The sequence below is a fragment of the Sciurus carolinensis genome, chromosome 14 (genome assembly GCF_902686445.1).
Source record: "Sciurus carolinensis chromosome 14, mSciCar1.2, whole genome shotgun sequence".
In the NCBI taxonomy this organism is placed as follows: domain Eukaryota; kingdom Metazoa; phylum Chordata; class Mammalia; order Rodentia; family Sciuridae; genus Sciurus; species Sciurus carolinensis.
Window position 1 is genome coordinate 35,834,620 of NC_062226.1, and position 21,461 is coordinate 35,856,080.

Here is a 21,461-nt window from a genome sequence, read left to right on the forward strand (position 1 = left end):
GCACTATTTGTATGTTGCTGGAGTGTATGTTGGGTTCTGGATACTGAGCAATGGTGCTGAGCAGCTAGGACACAAGGGAAACCTTGCAACACTTGGCTTCCCCAACTCCTGCATTCCTATCGTGCCAAATGATGGCCATTCCCCATCACCATGCTTTCCAGGGCCACTGGGCTTTGCATATGCTGTTCCCTCTGCTTGGAATGCCCTTCCCCTTCGCTGCCCCTTTCTGGGGCTAACTTCTTCCTTTTCATTCTTAAGATTTAGGCTGTATCTTTTCCAGGGCACTTTTCTGGACCATCCCTGTCCCTGTCTGGATGAAGCAGAGTGGTTTAGTGTATGGGTTAAAAGCAAACTTTGGGCTGGGTGCAGTGGTGCATGCCTGTAATCCCAGCGGTTTGGAAGTCTGAGGCAGGAGGATCGCAAGTTCAAAGCCAGCCTCAGCCATGGCGAGGCACCAAGCAACTCGATGAGACCTATCTCTAGATAAAATACAAAATAGGTCTGGGGATGTGGCTCAGTAGTTGAGTGCCCCTGAGTTCAATCCAAAAAAAAAGCAGACTTTGGAATCAGACTGCCTGGGGTAGGATCTGAGCTCCTCCACTTCTTAGCTGTGTGGCCTGGGGTAAATTATTTAACCTCTCCATGCCTCAGTTTTCTCATCTATAAAATGGGAAGGGGCAACAGCAGACCAGACATCATAGGGCTTTTATAAGGTCAGGTGCTCAGAATAATACCTGACCTTGTAAACTCTGAATATGGTTTGGATGCTACCATCTGGATCAGGGCTCTCTGTGCTTCTCAAGGCTCCCAGCACTACATTGTGATTTTTTTTCTCCTCCCATCCTCCACCTCAGGGCAGGAGCTCAGGCTTAAACCCCCAAAAGCCCTGGTGCCCAGGGGAGGGCCAGACACCTGGCATGTTGCTCAGGAATGAATGGCTCTCAGGCTTGGAGCAGGACTCAGACACCTCACCACATAGGCCTCAGATCTGCTGTCTCGTCCTGAACTGTCTGGCTGTCTGGCTTCAACTTTGACGTCCCTGAGTGTGGAGTTGTCAGTCCCCTGGGGTCCTTCCCTCCCCACAGCCTGTGACTCATTGGGTAACACACGGCACAATCAGATTCCCTCCAGTTGAGCCTGTACATATCTGGCAATTCTACAATTTTGCGTTTTCCTTCTCAGAGAAGAAAGATCGAGTGAAACTAATGACTGAATCATGGTAGCTCCACTAGAATTTTCCTCCTTGCCACTTTGATTTTTCTCAGTCTGGCTCTAGTTTAGAACAGGATTTATAAAGTCACCGGGAGTGCTGGTTTGGGCTTTGGGCTGCCACAGCCATTTCCAGTAGGGCTACCCTGGTCCCTAGCAAATGGCACGGCTTATAGTGGGTGCCCTAGAAATGTCTGCCAGCGGGGTTCAGCTGCCCATGCCTGGAATCGAGCCCTTACCTTGCTCAGCAGCTGTGGCTATTCATCCAGACATGGCTCATATGTCCCCTCTTCCAGGTCCCCTTCTTGTTATTGGTCCTCTCTGCCATACCCTAAGTCCCCAAAACAGGACACGCAGAGAACAGAAGCTCTGATCCATTTGAGGAGAAAGATGAACGGCATTTTTTTGGTTGTCATTAGTCTGAGCAACATTTGACTTGCTGAGGTTTCCTTTTGGTGTGAACGCTCCGAAGCTTGAAGCTCAACTGAGTTCTGATCATTTATCATCCTCTCTGGTTGAACATTTGAAGAACTGCTTCAAGTCTTAGAAGTAGGCAGAACACAAACCCCCAGTGGGTCTGCGCTTCCCTCCTCTGAGTCACTGGAAGGGCGATTTGTTCGACCTTGGACATGGAGGCAGGCGGTTTTTAGGCTGAGACTCTATGGGCAGGGGTGAAGGACACGCCCCAAGAGGGAACAGAATGAATGGTGGCATTGGAGAGCATGGTGAAGGACACCTGAGGACTGATAAGTCGCCTCTGGGATGGCACTGTGGAGTGGATGGAGGGGTGATGCTGGCTAGTGGGACAGATCGTGGAGGCCTGGGAGGACTTGGACTTTGTTCTCGGGGTCTTGGAAGGTTTCCCGATGAGAATGATGATGACAGCAGCCAACATCGCTCCAGTACCATGATAAGCATGTCACGGAGATGATCCCACTCACACCGCACAGAAGCCCCGTGTGTGTCCTGTGTGCTACTGTTCCTGGCCGACAGATGAGGACACTGAGGGCTTTAGTCCTGGTAGCAGGCACGAAGATCAAGAGGGGTGTGATGATCAATGGGCCTGCAGACCAGAGGCCTACGTACAAATCCCAGCCACGAGCTGAGGGACAGTGAATCCAATTCTTTGAACCTCAGTTTTCTCATCTGTAAAATGATATTAGAGGCTGGACATGGTGGCACATGCCTGGAATCCCAGTGACTCTGGAGGCTGAGGCAGGAGCATCATGAGTTCAAAGCCAGCCTCAGCAACTTAGTGAGGCCCTAAGCAACTCAGTGAGACCCTGTCTCTAAATAGGGCTAGGGATGTGACTCAGTGGTTAAGTGCCCCTGAGTTCAATCCCTGGTACCACACACACATGCAAAAATGATATTAGAATACACACTTCACACAGATACTCTGAGGATCCAAGAAATGAAAGGATGCAAAAATAACTTGACTCAATGTCTGGCACTGAATGGTGCCCCATCCAGGGGCCCAGAGAGCCTTGTGTCCCTTTTGGTCTGTCAATCCCCTTCATTTTTTGCTAAGGAAAGATGAAGCTCTCCCAATCTCTCTCTCTCTCTCTCTCTCTCCTCTCTCTCTCTCTCTCTCTCTCTCTCTCTCTCTCTCTCTCTCTCTCTCTCTCTCTCTCTCTCTCTCTCTCTCTCTTCTCTCTTCTCTCTCTCTCTCTCAAACTACTTATTTATTTTTCACAGACTGCATTTTGATTCATTGTACACAAATGGGGCACATCATTTCATTTCTATGGTTATGCACAATGTAGAGTCACACCATTTGTGTAATTATACATATACATAGGTAACGATGTCTGTCTCAGTCCACCATTTTTCACCCTCCCCTCCCTCTCATTTCCTTCAACATAATATAAAGTTCCTCCATTCTTTTTTTTGTAAGTGTGGGGTAGGTGGGTGATGCTCTTTCAAAAAAAAAAAAATGGTACTGGTGTGGTACTGGGAATTGGGAATTCAACTCATTGCCTTGCACATGCTAATTAAATATTTTTGGTTGTAGATGGACACAATACCTTTAATTTGTTTCTTTAGTTTTACGTGGTGCTGAGACTCAAACCCAGTGCCTCACACATGCTAGGCAAGGGCTCTACCACTGAGCCACCACCCCCTCCCACTCAATCTTATTCAGGAAATTTTGCTAATGTGGCCCTTGAACAAGTTCCCTGGCTCTTCCCCGTTTTGTCACCCATGGTCATACCTAGCCCATCTGGAGCTACTACTTGCGCTTAGCAAACTTCTTAAAAGTTGCATCCGAAACAATTTCTTGAAGTTGCAAATTAGCATGATCCAGTTTTGGTTGGTCTCTATACGGATTGCTTTTAGCATTGGCCACTGAAGCCACAGGAGGAGACCAACTCCAAGCTCCCTGGGCTCATTTGACCCAAGCTGGAAATGCCCCAGGTCACAATGGTGCACTCTTCACAGTCACCCTGGCTCTGAACTGCTGGGGCAGATGCCCCATCAGGCCCTGGCTCTCTCTGCCATCCTCACCGTGGGCAGCAGCCTGGCTGCACAGTGGGTACCAGGGTTGTGGTAGGGAGCAGCAAAATGGCCTGACCTGGAGAGGCCTGGGGACCCTGGGAAAAGGGAGGGAGTAGTAGTGCAGAAAAACAGTAATGGGATTTGGGAGTTGTCATCACAACTTCAAAAAATGTCAGGATGAATTATAACAGTGAAGAAAAAAAGAGATTCCCTCCCATTTCTTTTTGTGAGACCGCCAACCCCCAACAAGCCTCTCCTTAAATGCAGGTCCATTTCTAAACCAAGTATTGGCAAAGAGGACGACGGGCGGGATGCCTCAATTGACTAAGGCAATCATTTAGGCGGTGGAGTGGATCATTTAGGGGTAGGATCACCTAAGAAGACTGCACAAACAGTCAAAATGGGAAAAGAAGTTAAGGCTCATTTAATATCACCTAATAGGCAAAATCTAGGTTGATTTTAAAGGAGGAAAGAGTTTACTAATGGGGCCTCTGAGGTCCAGAGAGGGAGAGTAACTTGCCTGGGCTCACACAGCAAAGAAGAGCTGGGGCTAGAACTGAGATTTGCTGGTTCCCAACACTTTGCCCCAGCCCTGCCACTGCCCTGCCCTGCTGAGGAGAAGCTGCAAAGATGAAGGAGGCTCTATAAGGGCTCTGGATTTTGCCTGGGCCCTGAGGAGAAATGGGACTTTGAGCAAAGCTGGAGGCTGACCCAGCGGCTCTAGTCTCCTTTCCTGGGGCTCCTCGACTTCCAGAGAGGTTGCATCCCAAAGGCCACGATGCCAGAAGGGATTTTGGAGACTCCTGTTTGTTTTTATCTTTTTCCTCCCAGTGAGCATCTGCAGACATAAACTGCATGATGATTTTTAAAGAAACAAACCAGAACCCTCCAAGAAAAATGCAAAACCCCTGAATCTGCTGTGCTCTGAAGAAAACGCAATGGGTTTATGATCTTTTAAGACACACAAGAGACAGCTTTCTCCTGACAGATGGGAATCTGAGGCTGTTTTGCTTCCTCCCTCTTTGCGTGACCAGACCCGATTGTGTAAAGCTTTTAGCTTCAAAGCCAGGCTGTGAATAACATTGGTTTAACCTGAAATTTAAAGCCAGCATTTCTTTGCTCCCCGAGACGGGGCTTCCTGCCCCTTGCTCCCCTGAAGCTAGCTTCCAGAATGTTAATTCTACCAGCCATGGTTGACTAAGCCCAGCACTGGGTCTATTACATATTATTTGATTTGGAGTAGGAAAAAAAAAGATTTAAAGATACCTTGCCCCCTGTATACCTTTGTACTTTCGCCCATGTCTATCCATATATTTAAGCATACCATTCACAATGTGAGTTTAGATTTTTCTCCCTGGAATAAAATGGGTCCGAGCATTTCTGTAGCAATTCTGCCTCCAAGTCCACCTTCTCCAATTAAATCAGACAGCATCTTTACAGTGCTGTAGAGAAATGCTACCAAAGCTTACACCGGAGTCCTGGAGGTTCAGACCTGCCTGGTGCAGGGGATGATTTTTGGTGTTCATTTTTGTAACTGCCTCTGAGCATATAATCCATGTGGCTCAGACTCACTGCACCTACTGTGTGGGACCTCCAGAGGCAAGTCAGCATGTCCCTGCACTCTCAGACCCACATACCTTTTCATCAGAGTGCCTGTCTTGGTTGTTACTTGCACCTGAACTTCTGATTATTATTATTATTATTATTATTATTATTATTATTTTAGCAGGGGTACTTAGGCCCTGAGCCACATCTCCAGCCTGTTTATATTTTATTTAGAGACAGGGTTTTGCTGAGTTGCTTAGGGCCTTGCTAAGTTGCTAAGGCTGGCCTCGAACTTGGGATCTTTCTGTCTTAGCCTCCTGAGCTGCCGGGATTACAGGCATGTGCCACCTCACTCGGCTCCAATTATTTTTCAGTCAACATTTGCCTCCTTCGAGAGGACAAGGGCTGCATCAGCTTTTGCCCATTGCTGTGTCCCTCACGTCAACACTTACTGAGTTTGGTTCGGGGAGAATGAAGGAGTGAGTGCGCTCAGGGGAGGAATCCTGACGTTGGCAGTGCGGACGTGCAGAGGGCAGGTGGCTGTCACCAGTATTACGATTTGTTCATTCATTCCACAAATTTTCTCTTGGAGGAGACACAGATGAATTGCCTGTAGTGTTTCCCCTGAAGGTAGCTAATGGCCCAGCGTGGGCGTCAAGGCTCAGGGGATTTGGCTTCTAAAATAAGGAAGAAAATGGTCAGAGCCCTAGGAAAGGGAGATGGAGAACAGGCTGGGGCAGGAAGGAGGGCTACCTGCAGGCCATGTCTGTCCTGGAAAACTGGGCGCAGGTCAGCGAAGAGTGGTTTATGTTCCTTCTGAGCTCGTCACCTCTCCTGCCCCACAGGCTGACTCCAGCACCAAACACCCACAAATGCAAAGCCTCGTCTTTGCCAGTCCCTGGTATCTACCAAAAGATAGGGCTTGCGAGTAAAGTTGGGAAAGGAAAGAGCAATTCGGGTCTGAGAAATGGGAGTGTGGCTCTTTCCTGGGCCCCTAGCCCCACCCCCTGGGCTCCCCAGGGTTCCCTTAACACGACTCAGATCCTTGGTGGCCTCTGGTCTGTCCAGCTCCACCTCATGCCTCTCCAGATCCTCCCTCTGTTCCTTTCCTGTCCTTGTGGCTGCCTGGCAGGGCCTCTCCACCCTCACCCTCGTCTCCCCGACTCCTGCCCAGGTGAGGCCACGCCCCTCCACATCAGGGTGGTCCTGGGTCTGTGTCTCTTGCTCATTTCTACTTAGCTTCACTGTGTGATCCTCTGTATATTTGCATGATTTCCTGACTGAAGTGGGTTGTCCTCTCTGGTCCACAAGCACAGGCTTGTCTTGCTCAGCACTGTATTCCTGGGTTCTGTGTATTTTATTTTTAAAATTTATTTTTTAGTATTGCCTGGTAAAAGTACACATCAATATCTGTTAAATTGATGAGTACATGATTATATGTTTAGGAGTGTCCCAGCCTTCTTAAGGAAATGACAGACTTCAGCCATCTTCTGTACACAGGGACAAAGGCTTGATGTCACTTCTCTCCCCAGTAAGGCAAAGAAGTGGAGGTGCTGGCCGGGGGTGACAGTAGCAGGAGTGATCGTAGTCAGGGTGGTGTCTGTGTCACCCACATAGCCTGGTTGTTCTTATGAGATTGACTTTGAGAAACCAAGCAGGATACAGCCCGTCCCCTGTCTGGAAGACTCTGCAGAGGTGGACCCAGGTGTACAGGCACATGAGGACATGCAGTATCCTCAGGGGAGGGTCTCCAAGGACCCTCTGTGCATACACTTGAGCCGGCCCTGTGTTCTGAACCTTTACTTTGCTGGCCGTACTCTGTGGCCAGACGGTGACCAGGCCTGCAGGACCCCTGAGTGTAGCCACCTTCTCTGAACCTCCTCAGTGGAGGTGAAGCTCTGCCCTTCTGGGAAGAGAAATGGAGCCCAAGAACATCTGAGAGGACCCACAGGCTCACCGGCATAGGCCTCCCTCCAGAGGCAGGGTTGGCAGGTCTGGTGGGCAGGCTGAGGGGGAAGAAAGAGTGGGGCCTGGACCCCTGGGGGCAGGTGAGGTCTTGGTGGGAGCTGGGAAGCGGGTTGGCAGGAAGGAGCCTGCATCAGGCGTTTTGGGCCTGGCTGGCAGGATGCAGGCTGGGAAGTTGAATTGAAGTAGGTGGACAGGGGGAAAGTCTCTTAAAAACAGATGTGGGCTGTGGCGGGGAGAAAGCTGGTAGGGCTCTGGGGAGTGAAGTTGAGGTCAAACTTCGGCATTTGTAACTGGGGTCAGGATGACTGGGTGGAGCAGCAGCTGGGTAGATGTAAGCTGATCCATCTTCGTGTGTGTGTGTGTGTGTGTGTGTGTGTGTGTGTACACGTGTGCACATAGGTGCATAGGACCTTTGAGAACAGAACCATTTAGGGGTGCTGACCAACAGACAGACAGCCTGGGCTGGGAGCTCCCACATCCTGCTAGTTTTGGTGACCTTGATGGGGAGTGGGCCATGAGGGAAGAAGGGACTCTGGAGATGAAATCCTGTGGCTAGAAGCAGGCACCAGTCTTGCAGATCAGTGTCACAGGCTGCCAGAAGAGGTATCTAGGTTAATGTTGGGACTTTGACCAGAGAGATCAGCTTCTCCCTTGGCCCATGTATTGGGATATCTGGCCATTCAGGCTGTGGCCCAGCCTATGGCAGCCTCTTGGGTCCAAATTGATGTGGGAGGCTGGGGAGAAAACTCAGTGGTAGAGCACTCACCTGGTGGTGCAAGGCCCTGGGTTCAATTCCCAATACTGAAACAAAATTGCTGTGGCATCCATTTTCTCAGGCGGTCTGTGAGCCACCCCTGAAGGCCCTTCCTGTGGAGGATGTTGAGGCTTCTGAAAGGCCAGTCTGCTTACGTATACCCCAAACTGGTGTTCAAATGTCAGACCCTGCACTGCGAACTGGCAGGGAAGAAGCGCTCAGCCAGAGTGAGGTGACGTCCCGCTGCCTCAGGCTCCTTGGTTTGGCCTCATTCCTCTCCTGGGTGGGGATTCGGGAGGCTGCAGGAAGCCTAGGGCAGCAGCGTGCGGGCGGGCGAGGGCTGGACGAGGCCTTGTGGAAGGTCACTTCCAGTATGGAGCTGACCATGCTGGTGCCCCTGTGGCCTCCGCCAGCAGAGGCGGATGCCCTGCCTCTGGTCAGTCCTGTAGGAGCAGCCTGGTCCCCTGGGGAAAGGTGTGTCCCCTGAGGCCACATCCTTGCAGGGAACTTCTGCCCTTCGTGCTTGCTTTCATTGTGAATGGGTCAAGTCCAAGGCACAAAAGATATTTTATCCCATTTTTAAAAAAATGTAAAATAATTATTTTGGTAGACTAAAATAGGTAGATGGGAACTTTTAGGCTTACAGCAGTTTCAAACTTTGTTGCTGGATCTCGTTGAGTACCATGGGACATGTCTTGGCTGTTTTAGTCCTGGGCTTTTCTTTCTTGGTAGGCTTTTGATGGCGTCTTCAATTTAATGGCTTGAAATTCATCTGTTTAAATTTTCTGTCCCTCTGATTCAATTTGGGTAGGTCATATGTGTCTAAAAGTTTATCAATGTCTTTAAGATTATCTATTTTATTAGAGTATAAATATTAAAAATAGTTTCTGGTTATTGTCTGTATTTCAGTAGTATATATCGTAATATTTCCTTTTTCATCACAAATTTTAGTAATTTGAGTTTTCTCTCACTTTCTCTTTGTTAGCTTGGTTAAGGGTTTATCAATTTTATTTTATTTTTTGAAGAACGAACTTTTTGTTTCATTGATTTTTTTGAATTTTTTTTTTTGTTGTTTCAATTTCATTGATTTTAACTCTGATTTTAATTATTTCCTGTCTTCTACTAGAAGCTTTTGGTGTTGATTTGTTCTTCTTTTCCTAGGGCTTTGAGATGTAATGTGTGGTTATTTATTTGGTGACTTTCTGTCCTTTAAATGAACCATTTGCTTTTTAATTGATAACATAATATTTTCTCTGAAATGTAAGCATCATCACCAGAGACTTATAGTGTGAAGAGCTAACATGACAGAAAACACAGATAATTTAATCGTGTACTTTTAAAAATCACATTTTGGAATAGTCCATCCATTTGAAATTCTGCAACAAAACAAAGTCAAGTACAAGAGCAGGCTGTATAAAATCTCTTCCCCCATCCTTCAGCTGCTCAGCTCCTACCTCTCTGAGTGAGAAACCACTACACATTTTTCTCATGCATCATTCATATCTGTATCTATTATAAATAATATTTCCTATAAAAAATATTTTGTACAATAGAAAATTAAACTACATAGCATAGTATATATGAGTAATATAAATATGATATAAAGTCTTTTTTTCTTTCTTTTTTACACAAACATTGTGTATCGCACACACTGGGCTGTGCCTTCCTTATTCATCACATAGCAATGTATCTTAAAGATCTTTCCTTACCAAGTCAAGAGGGAGTTCTTATTCCTCTTGGCTTCTGTGCAGTATTTCATTATGCAAGTAGGCCACAGCTTATTTAACCAATCCCCTGTCAATGAACTTTGGTTTATTGCTCTAAGACACTTGTACGTGTGTTACTTGCTGTATCTGTAAGTCTAACTGTAAAATAAATTCCCAGAAGTGCAATCACTCCATCAAAGGGAACATGCACTTGTGATTTTCATAGTTTTTGTCAAATTGTCTAGCACATGTGTGTGACCACTCCCCCCAGAATTGTATGATTGTTCATTTTCCTACGGCCTTCCCAGCACAGGGTTTTGCTGAATTGTCACATGATGTGGTGGCAAATGTCCAGGGTGAGGACATCAGCTTTGGGAAAATCTGTCCCTCCAAAGAGGGTCTTCAGTATGGGAGAGGCAGTAGCCTCTGATGTCTAAGTCTCTGAGTGAGCCTGAGCTCTAATCCTCAGGCAAAATCTCATTTAATCTCTATAGGTCTTGATTTTCTCATCTGCAAAGTGAGGAAAATAATAACATAACAGATTAGTCCATTTTTTGTTATTATAATAAAATACCTGAGGTTTAAATAATAAAATACTTTATAAAGAAAAGAGATTTATTTAGCTTATAGTTCTGGAAGTTCAAGGACATGGTTTCAAGCCATTTGGCTCAGCTGTAGTAAAGGCCTCATGGCAGTTGGTACCATAGATGAGAGCACATGTACTTGAGGGAAAGAGATCAGGTAACATCACCAGACAGGAAGCAAAAGAGGGGAGGGGCCCTTCCATTAGGCCCCACCTCTTTTTTTTTTTTTTTTTTGCAGTGCTGGGTATTGAACCCAGGACCTTATGCATGTGAGACAAGCACTCTACCAACCCTAGGCCCCACCTCTTAAAGATCTCATAGCCTCTGTACTATCACACTGAGGACCAAGCTTCTAACACATGAACCCTTAGGGGCCAAACTCAAAGCACATCCTAACTATAGAAATACATTGGGGGTCACTGTGTAGGTTAGTTGAGGTGACATATGTAAAGGGGTTTTCATGGTGCCTGGGACCTGCCTATGGGAGGCTGGCTCTGTGGTCACCAGCAGGTGACCTTGGGCCAGGCGGCTCCTTTCTCATCAGGGAGGGAGCTGGGCTCAGCCTCTCGCGGGCCCTTCCCCAGGCTTAGGGTCTGATCTGCCTTCCTTTGGGGACTCTAAATGTGACCTCTTCTCACTGTTCCTCTCTCATGCTCATCAAAGGTATTCAGGACTCTCCGGTGCCGAATGGTCACTCACTGCCAGGCAGAGATTTCCTTCGGAAGCAGATGCGGGGAGACCTGTTCACGCAGCAGCAGCTGGAGGTCCTGGACCGCGTGTTTGAGAGGCAGCACTACTCAGACCTCTTCACCACCACGGAGCCCATCAAGCCAGAGCAGGTACGCCCCTCACTCAGCTGGCCACACCTGCCACTGCAGTGCAGGCCTGGCCACTCTCCCAGAGGCAGAGGCATCTGGCAGGGTGCGGGTGACAGCCCACCAGGTTCTACTAGGAGTGGACTTTTCATTGTTTTGGCCACACTCGGCCAGTCACAACATCCCACGAGGTCAGGAGGCATGTTCAGGGCTCTGAGGCTTTTTGCCCTGGTGCCTGTGTCTCTGGCCAACCAGGGGCACATGATTGTCTGGCTGCTCTGCCATTGCTGATCGGTGTCCTTTTCCAGGGCTCTTTGGACAGGAGTGTATAATGACCTCCTGGGCCACTGGAGGTGATCTGGGGTCATTATTCTATCAGTCCTGGTGTTGGTCAAAATACATAACCACCCTAGGGCCTGGGGGCTCACCAGTCACGAACACAGGTGTGATGGTACTAGAGAGGACCCACGGCCAGCCTCTCGTCAGGTCACCTGTCATGCTTTAGAAACTGGAGGTGAAGAAGTGTCTCATTGGACAAGGTCCCACCTGGATACTGGAAGGGAGGGAAGGAAGCAGGAGGACTCCCTGACTGGACAGCAGCCTGCTGTGCCTGGACAGAGGGGCAGTCACTGTCCGTGGCTGCAGAGGAGGCTCTCAGGGTCTGAGTAAGGTCCCTGCAGTACCAGATTCAATTTGGTACAATATTTCCTGACGCCCTGTCTATGCCAGTCCCTTGACCGGTTCCGTGAGGCCTGGGCACCTCGGACTTGCTTCCAGCTGCTGAGAGCACCCAGTGGATCTAGTCAAGGAGACCCTGTGAACGGTAACTTTCCTCAGCTCTTTCCTAGCTGGTTCTGGTGGGACGCACAGGTCTTGCTGAGCTGCCTCTAAATGCTAGTTAGATGCAACTTCTGAAGTTTTCCCAAGGAGCCCTTGGAAACGGCAGGCCATGTGTGCAAGCTCCTATGGAGAAGCAAGGTCCTGAGGAGATCTTGGGTACCCAGGAGAGAGCAAGGCCCACAGAGCTACCGAGTCAGGTCCCTCTGAGAAGCTCCTATGAGGGCCTTTATAGCCTATTTAGCCACCTTGTTTTCAGATGGGGAAACAGGCTCAGAGGGGCAAAGCGGCTTGGTTTAGGGCCACCCAGCAAGTCATGAATTCACTTAAACATTGATGAGCATCTGTTATGTGCAAGGCACAGATTTGGGCACTAGAGTTCCATCAGGGAACAAAACAGGCTTGGACCTGCCCTCTCAGAGCCTACAGACATGTAGAAGAATCGTATTACATATCACTCAAAGGGCCATGGGCTGCATGTGGGCTTGGTGCTGAGGAGATGTCTGAGGTTCTCCAAGAGCCCAAAGCAGAGGCCACGCCAGTCTGGAGGCCACAGTGGGAAATGCCCTTACATTGAGTCTTGAGGGGTTTGGGCAGAACAAAGAGAAGAGAGGTAGGGTGGGGAGAACTGTGTGGCAGAGTGAACGGAAGTGCAAAGGCCCTGAGGCCGGAGGGAATGGTAGGGGTGGGAAACGGAAGAGCAGTGTGACTGGGATTCCTGGAGCGGGTGGGAGGTGGTATTGGAGAGAGGGGCTGGGTGTGTGAACCGTGGTGAGGATGTAGGTCTTTCTCCTGCAAGTCGAGTGAGACCTCCCCTGGAAATGGAATGGGCGTGTGTGCTGGGTAGAGCTGACCCCATGCTCTACAGCCTGGGCTTTAGGGAGAAGAATCTGCTTGCATCACAGACAGCCTCTTTCCACTGATCCAAGCCGTTCTGAGAGGTGGTGGAAACCACATCTCACCTGTCACTGGAGGAGAGAGGGAGGACTTTTTCAGGAAAACTTTCCAGATGAGACCAACTTTTGCCTTCAGAATCCAGGAGAAAATGATCTAACCATTGACAGGATCACATAATTTTGGGGATGGCAGGGACAAAGGAGGCGACTTTTCAACTTCCTCATTTTTTAGAGGTCCAGAGGAGGACAGGGCTGTCTAAAGTTGCCCAGCAAGTTCTTGGTCAACCACAAGGGTCCAGAGTTTGGCACAGCTGGCCTTCCAGCATGCAGCTGCTGGCCCTTCCATGAAGCCTGTATTTACTAAATGCTGACATTGGGTGTCAGAATCTCCCTCTGCCTTTGCCAGGATTCTCGTGGACTGGAATCTGCGTCCTATTTCGTTTAGCTTAGGGTATGTAGGAGGACCGGGCAGAGGCTGCAGGGCTCTGCAGTTGGAGGAGCCCAGAAGCCTCCCAGCTGCTCCTCACTTACTCGCACAGGTGTTCATTGGTACAACCTGTTTCTCACACGTGGGCTGTTGGGGCAGAGGCATTAGTCAGGCATCAGTTCTGTCCAGTTTCAGAGCTTCTAGACATAGACTCAGCTTCTGTGACAAGGACATCCGGACAAAGGAGAAGGTTCTGTGAGTCGGGAAGTGTTGGGAGAGGAGGAGAAGCTGTCTCAGTTGGGAGCATCTGGGGTACTCGCGTGGTGGAGGCAGCACCTTGTGGGGGTCCTGGAGGACAGGCCTGATGGGGAGCAGACCTGAATTACAAACTCTGTGAGGACTTGACTTCTATCAGTGTCCTTCAGAATGGCACAGGCACATCCGCGGGCCTGTCTGTGTGGGCTTTGAGGCAGGGCCTGCGGGCAGACGGTGTGGCAGGATAATGACGGACTCAGTGTTTTCTAGTTAATCTGCTTCACCTCCCTGTAATGCGCCGTAATGAGGAGAGATGGAAGGTGAGGCCGTGGGGCCGCCCTGCACACACACAGGCACTGGACTATGAATGACATACCCTCGCGCCCGATTCCCAGTCGCTTTGGACAAATGACAGCTTGAGCAAGGGGCTGCAGATGGGGAAGGCATGCTTGTCAAGGGTACAGGTTCCTTGAGCCCCCTCCTGCTGGCGCCATGGGCCTTGCCGTGTGGGCCCTAGAATGGTCTGGTGTGGATCAGAAGGGGACCCTGAGCTGCTGCCCATCGAGGCTGGTCACCTCTTCCATTTGCCAGCAGATCTAGCTGTCTCAGTCTGTGTCTCTGTGGCCTAGGGACCTAGGTGGTGGCTTGCTGTCACCTTCATTGAGCAAGGTGGCAAAGCAGAAAGAGTATCTACTGGCCTTGGAATTGGGGGAGAGGCTTCGAGTTTTGGCTCTGCCCTGTCAAGCAAACACTTTTTTCTGGGCCCCAGTTTCCACATCTGTGCTGGGGGCAATCACGATGTTGATGAAGGGCACGACAGCAGCCACAGAGGCAGCCGCTTGACAATGACAACAAGAGATCTTCCTCACACACAAGAGCCTTCAGTCTTCTGAGGTCTTTCATTGGATTTCAACTTAAATTCCTGCTTAACAGGTTGGGTAAGATTTGTGTGTCCCAGGGTGTAGATTAGAACTTTCCCCCAGATGGTTCACCTCATTTTCAGGATTGTTGAGGTCACAGAGCTGGACTCTGACCTCGGAATCTTCTGACCTTATGTTGTACAGCTGGTTCCTTAGGCTTCCATGCCCCTGGAGGGTTTCTAGGGACAGTTCTTTGACAGACCTGCTACAGTCAGTCTACTTGGTATTCCAGGACCCTCCGAGACTTGCATTGGCTTGAAGAGGTCACATCCTGCCAAATGGCCCACCCACTGGCTGGGAGGAATGTTCCTGTTCAGGGCCAGTCTGGGGTCCTGCCAGTCACTGCCACGTGCTCAGAGTCCTCCAGGCCATCTCGCTGCTTTTCCCGCCAAGTTCTGCCCTGGGTGGGTGGACCGACCAGGCTCAGGCTTTTGTAGGGAAACTTAGTAACCTTTGCCCTGGCTGAGGGGCTAACGGAAACCCACTCCTGGGGCAATGAAATGCTTCCTTTTCAAAATGGTTATTGAAAAAGCAATTGATTCCCCTACATGTGGAGTGAGTAAAAATCACCTTGGAGAAGAGGGAAAAAAGAGAGAGTGAAGCAATTGCTGTGGAGAGAGGGAGGGAGAGAGAAGGGGTGTGTGTGTGGGAAGAGAGAGAGAGAGAGAGAGAGAGAGAGAGAGAGAGAGAGAGAGTGTGTGTGTGTGTGTGTGTGTGTGTGTCTCCAGCAGTGGAATCTGATAAAACTTGCCCTGATGCCGCTGTGGTCACCCGCCGACTGTGGCAGAGCAGGTCCCTCCTCCGGCCACCACAGGAAGGCGGCTGAGCGCAGCCTGCTGTATTTACTCTCGGCAGACTATTAACCAACACCAGGCTATTAATCTGGCTTTTGAGCCTTCACTAAAGCCCATAAAAGCTCACAGTTGTCAAATGGAGTTCATTTTAATTTCCTTTCAATCACAGTAAATTATTCAGGTGATAAATCAGCTGGAGCAGCCTCCTGGCTGTAATAGAAACCCTAATTCCTGGCTAATTATCCAGCCCATTGCTGCCAACAGATCAATACCGGCGCAAAATGGAACGGGCCCTGGGCCCTCCCTCCCATTGGGCCAGAGACAGAGAGACAGCTGGGGAAGGGGGACGAACTGCTGACCTCCTAGGAAGTTCAAAGGTCATAGGGGGTTAACCCAGGAGAAGGCCTGTCCCCTGTCTAACAGAGAAAGCCACCAGAAATGCCTCCCGCTCTCCTGAGCCACTTTGCCCTCTGAATGGTGGCATTTCTCCAGGCTGGTGGGCCAAGCTGGATTCTAGCATCGCCCACTCCTGTGGGTTTCCTATGCCTGGGAGGGGCTGCTTTGCCTTTCCCAGCATGACTGAGCATGGTCATCAGGGATGGCCACAAACTGACCATGAGTCAGAAAGAGGGCTGGCACTGTGGGGAGAAAGATGAGGTTCTGGACACTTCTCTCTCCAGGGAGCTCATTTTCTTCCCTGGTGGGTCTTGGTCCCAGTAGGAGGAGATGAAAGAGGGAATGGAAGGGTGGGGAGACAGGTGGGCCAGGACGGGAAAGGGGAAGGCTTCCTGGAGGAGGTGCTGTTAGTGTCTTGAGCGATGGGTGGAATCCAGATCTGCAGAGATGGCAGGGGGTTGGGTGGAGAGGGTGTGCTAGGCTGCAGGAATGTCGGGATGAGGAAGGGCAGGGGCAAAGGTCTGGAGGAGTGAGGGTATGGGAAAATGTGCATGCAGAGAAAGGAAGCCAGGGGCCATGGGACTGGAGAAGCAGGAGGGGACCCAAACCCCAGAGGGCTGACTGTGGTCTGGACTGTTCTGCCCACCTTGGAAACAGCCTTCCCTGGGGCCTCTTGCCTCTTGTCCCGTCCCTGCTGGATCTTAGTTCCTGAAGTCCATCCCCACACAGGAGCCCCTCATGGTCTCCCCAATGCTTGCAACCCAGCTCCAGAACTCCCTCCCCCTGGTGACCCTTCACTGCCCATGTCCCTTTGCTTGCCCACAAGAAGCTCTGGCTCTGGTCATGCCTGAGCCCTCACTGCCCTACATGGGCTGGCTGCTCCGTGTTGGAGGGGGCCACTGACTGTCCCCCTCTCCCAGGGCTGGCACGTGTGTGCGTGTACAGGAGCTGTGAGCCTCAGGGATGACTTCCCTGCTCGGTGGCAGGAACTGCAGCATTATTACTTTCTTAATGTTCCCACTCTAAGCTCCTGCTCACTATTTCCCTGCATGACATTCCTTCAGCTTGTGTCTAAATCCTAACCTGCCTGCCCTCAAAGGTCTGTACACTGACCCATTAACCTGCATCAACGTGCCCCTTGCTCAAGCTCATAAATGCATTTTTTGAAAAAACAGGTTTCATGCACTTTGTTTTTCTTCTATGAAAACCCTCTGTTGTAGCCACAGTTGGAGCCCAGGTCCTCGGTACAGAGACTCTGGTGTGGGTTTTCACGAGATGGTGGGTGAACTCCTTATAGGGAGGCTTGGGGAACACAGTCTTTTTCCAGAGATTGGGGGTCAAGTAGCTGTATGTCTTAGAGGTGGCATCAAAGGTGGCCTTGGCAAAATTGCCCAGGGTGGCAGTGCAGCCCCTGGCAGGAGTCATCAATATCAGCCATCAACAGCAGCTTTTTGACCACAGGGGCTAAGATGGTGCCAGTACCTTTGGGGGCAAGAATGAAGTGTACCAGCACAGAACCACAGCGTCCTGTCACCTTGCAAGGGACAGTGTGGCACCTGCCAATCTTGTTTCCCCAGTAGCCTCTCTGCACAGGATCAATGAAGAACTTGGCCAGGATGGTGGCCCTTCAGACAGCAATGGCTAACGCCTTGGAGCACTTAACTCTCAGGCCAGTGTGACCATTGTAGTCCCTGATAGCAACAAATACCTTGAAGCTCATTCGCTGGCCAGCACGCGTCTGCTTCTGTACAGGCTTGATCTTCAGAACCCCAGGAAAAAGCCAATGATCTCAGACTCCTTGATGGACAGAGAGGAGAGACGCATTTCCTCTAGGGCCTTGATCTCATGTCCTTGACCAGGCAGCCCAGCTTGGTGACCGGGCTCCATTCCTTTCCCCCAACAACGGCTGTGACTTTGGTCTCCCCAGCAGCCACCTCACCCATTCCAGGGCCCCGGGCCTCTGAGTTCTCCCACTGCACCGGCATCATTCACCACTTGGTGTTTCCCAGAGAAGACGTCATACATGCATTGTTTTAGTCCCTGCTGTGGGATTGCTATGTCTCATGTATATTCATTGCTTACCCTGTGCCTGGCCCTATTTTGAGGAGAACCATGGTGGCCCCGGCTCCTTACCAAGTTGCGTCTGCTCCTGTTGTCCCATTGCATAGTCAGGACCGCTGAGGCTGGTGAGATTAGTGCAGTGGCTTAGATAAGGGCACACAGTAAGCCTGGAGCCAAGCTTGGAAGCCAGGTACCCGGCTCTGGAACCCGGGCTGGTAGCCACTGGGCTGCAGCACAGCCAGGCTGTCCACTGATTCCTAGAGGGGGCAGTGTCCTGGAGACACAGTCTTGGGGTCTTGGGGTTCACTATTAGTGGACTACTCATCCTAGGAGCTGAGCATGAGTTAGAAGGCTGGGGCTGCCACTCACGCCAGTGGTCTCTGGAGGAGTAAGGAGAGGTGTAGGGTGTGAGAGTCCTCTTCTGCTCTAAGCTGACACCTTTCCTTTGCCCTGCCCCTCCTGTGACAGGTTATGCTCAGGGCAAGTTCATTGCTTGCGGATGAGGAGAGGCACCAAAAGTTCTTTCCTAGGAGGGATGACTGAGTTGAGAAATTGGGGCTGTTTGATCTAAAGAAGGGGAGACTGGGCTGGGTAAGCAGGGAAGGAGACAGACTAAGAGAACTCCAATAGCACAAGCTTTCACACAGGGGACTGAGCCTCTTGGTGAAGTAGTGAACTTCCTGTCACTGGAGGCATGCAAGGGGAATATACCCTTTGTCATATATGCTGTGTGGGAAGAGGAAATAGGGAAAAGGAGGTAACAAAAGGAGAAGACCTTTTTCTCTGCAGCTTCAGGGACTGAAGGGCTGTTCCCCCACCAGAATCCTCACTAGGGTGGGCAAAGAGCATCACCCCAGGCTGCAGGGGCCACAGCTCTGAGCAGCAAAGCTGCAGGCTCTAAGGTCTTGGGAGGCCAGTGGGTGACACCAGCATCTCCAGTGACAGAGCAGGGCTGGGGTTTCAGCTGGACATGCCGGGGCCGGAGGTCTGGACCTCAGTGGCCACCATCAGCCACCTCTGCCTGGGACTTCAGTGCCAGGTCCCTCCAGGGCGCATGAAGAAGGAGAGGACTAAACAGACCTGTGTCCTGCCGACAGGAGCCACAGCTTGGGGTGTGATGAGTAACTGAAGATAAAGGATCACTGATAAACCCCAAGGACCTCTTACACAGCCCTGTGACTCACAGTTGATCTTAATTGTTATCTTCATGTAGCAGATGTGGAAACTGAGGCAGGGGGAGATTAACAACATGCCCCAAATGATGTACTCAGTAAGATGGCCACATTCTCCGTTCCCTGCCTTTTGTGAGTGTAGACATGCCTCTGGCGTCTGCTCCCTCCCCCCTGCAGGTATAGACATTTCCTGATTGGTTGACTTAAGCAACTATTTATTGAGGACCTCCTTTATGCCAGTACTATGCTAAGTCCTGGGGAATTGGCAGCAAGGGAAAAAAAAAAAAAAAAAAAAGACATGGTTTCCAGCATTTAGCAACGGAGACAGATGTCAACACAATGATGGTACCAGTCAAAATGGGGGATGGTGGGGGAACAGAGGGGAAGGGGGAGAGTTAGGTGGGAACAGGTGGTCATTATAGATAGGTACAGAGTATGATGGAGCTCTGAGGAGAGGACAAATGTGTGATGAGAATAGAGAGTGGGACCTCCGTTAGCTGGGGGTCCCAGAGCATGTTTCTGAGGGTGGTACTTTTAAGCTGAAGGTGGTGCAGCATTTTGGGAACAGTGTCCCAGGCAAAGGGAACAGCCTGCGCAAAGACCTGAGGCTGGAAAGACCTTAATCTAGCAGCTGCAAGGTGTTCCGTGGGGCTGGTAGGCTTGGGAAGTGGGAAGTGGTATGTGAGGCAGTTAGTGAGGTGGGGACGGAATGTGAAGGGGCTTGATGGGCCAGGGTTAGGGTCAGGGCCTTGGGTGGTGTCTTGAGAGAAAGAAGTCTCCCCAAAATTTTAAACTAGGGGACATCAGGATCTAATCCAATAGAGATTGGAAGATTATTCTGATTGCTATAAAGACACTTGGATGGTTCCGACTAGGAGGTTGTTGCTAAGGTACACACAATGTTACTGTACCCTTGGAGATAGTTACCTGCTTCTCTGGGGTTGGCCTTCTCTCCAGTCCACGGTATCACCCAGGAATTGTGGCAACATAATGCACTGCTTCTCCCTCTCCCCTCTGTTCTCCCACCTGTCCCTCTGCCCAATTCTCACCAAGCCCCCAGGGTTACTAGAATTGAGCTCAAATTTGATCCTGAGCTTCCTGATGGCCAAAGCAAGATGGGAAACACAATCATTTGTATGCTTATTGTCCACTGGGTGAAATAGGCCGTTCCTCAAAGGAAGCCATCATTTTTTTTCTGACCAAGTGGGAAGGAAATTTTCACATGGGTTTCCAGTGGAAGCCCTGCAAGAAAATGGCCACAGTCCTCATGATACACTTAGAGGTCCTGCAGCAAGTTTTGCAGGGCTTTGTCTTATAGGTGAAAAGGATGATCACGTGCCAATCAGTGCATTTCTGTAGGGGCTGTGACCATGGGGCTCAAGAGCCTTTCTAGTAGCCCAGACTTAAACTATGAAAACGCCAGACACCAGGGGCAGCTCTTCCCAGAGTCTCCCATTTGATGCTCCAGGAAGATGCACTTGGGGTTTTGGGGCTTTGAGATTTATCTCTGTTATTCAAAGGCTACCCTGGGAACCCCCTCTCCCAGTTGGAGAAGGTTCCATTGATAGGAAGGTGTCTTGGGTGCTCACCATCAGCCCAGCTGCATTGCTCAGCCCTTGATGACAAGAATCTGGTTGACCTCTCTGATGAGGACTTGGTGTGTGAGGACGGGGCAGGGGGCTTGATAGAAGAAGGAATCCTGTGTTTTGGTGATTAAAGAAGCACATGTTTGGCAGAACGTGCTTTTGTTCTGACTTCCCGATCTTCACCATGCCATGGCACAACATGGAAGATGCTCGTATTTATGTGACAGTGTTTACAAGGATGCTCATGACTGGAGGCTACTGGCCTTCAGGCTTTTGCTTTCCCAAGTCCCACCTGGTCACCTGAAGGCAGAGGTTCTAATATCTCAACACACTGTTTAGGAGACTCTGCTTTTGAGAGCAGTGTGAGTTGGACGTGAGTGGAGCTTTGACTCTTCTCCCTCACTCCTCCTGTCTAGGGTGGCCAACCTCAGGAAAATAGATAAGGGACTGCTTTGGGTATTTGAGCAAGTACCCAAAGACTCACTCCACATCTTTCCAACTGTTTCTGGGATTCTTTGAAAACCTGAGCTAGGAAGGATTGTGTAGGCCAGAAGAGTTCCAAGTGAAGCTTCTGGTACATTATCTCTGAATCAGAGTACTCTTTCTAGCACTGGTTAAACCACTTAGGTACAGGTGGAAAAGATGGAACTGCGAGAGAGGACATGGCTGGGCCTTCCCATCATGTAGGCCTGGCTTGGCCTAGTTGATACCTGGAAGCTTGAATTTCCAGAGGAAAATGACTGACCTTCAAAGCAAAGCAACATGGCCCCAGTGAATATGGCTTAGTGAATGTCCTAAGCTCTGACCAGGAGGATGAGCAAGCTTCATTCAGGGAGCCACAAGAGGGTAGAGGGAAAGGCAGAACCAGGGAAGACAGGGCAGAAGTTCTTGTCCCAGTTCTTCCCAGCATGAGGAGAGGGGATAGGGGGGAAAATAGCTTCCTGAACCCTGAGATGCTAAAGCACAATTTAACCTGAGTGTCATCCTGTCTTTGGAATGAGACGGTGACACGGATAATTCTGGAATTTTTGCTTCCTAGA

At 50.0% G+C, this 21,461-nt stretch overlaps 1 protein-coding gene across 1 annotated transcript in view; it reads left to right on the plus strand.

Moving 5' to 3' along the window:
• Nucleotides 1-21,461, plus strand: part of Pax5 (paired box 5) — a 184,550-nt gene that overhangs the window by 45,373 nt on the left and 117,716 nt on the right. Inside the window, exon 6 of the mRNA XM_047525710.1 lies at nt 10,926-11,101. Coding sequence (XP_047381666.1) covers nt 10,926-11,101 — 176 coding nt within the window. The remainder of the gene's footprint in view (nt 1-10,925; nt 11,102-21,461) is intronic.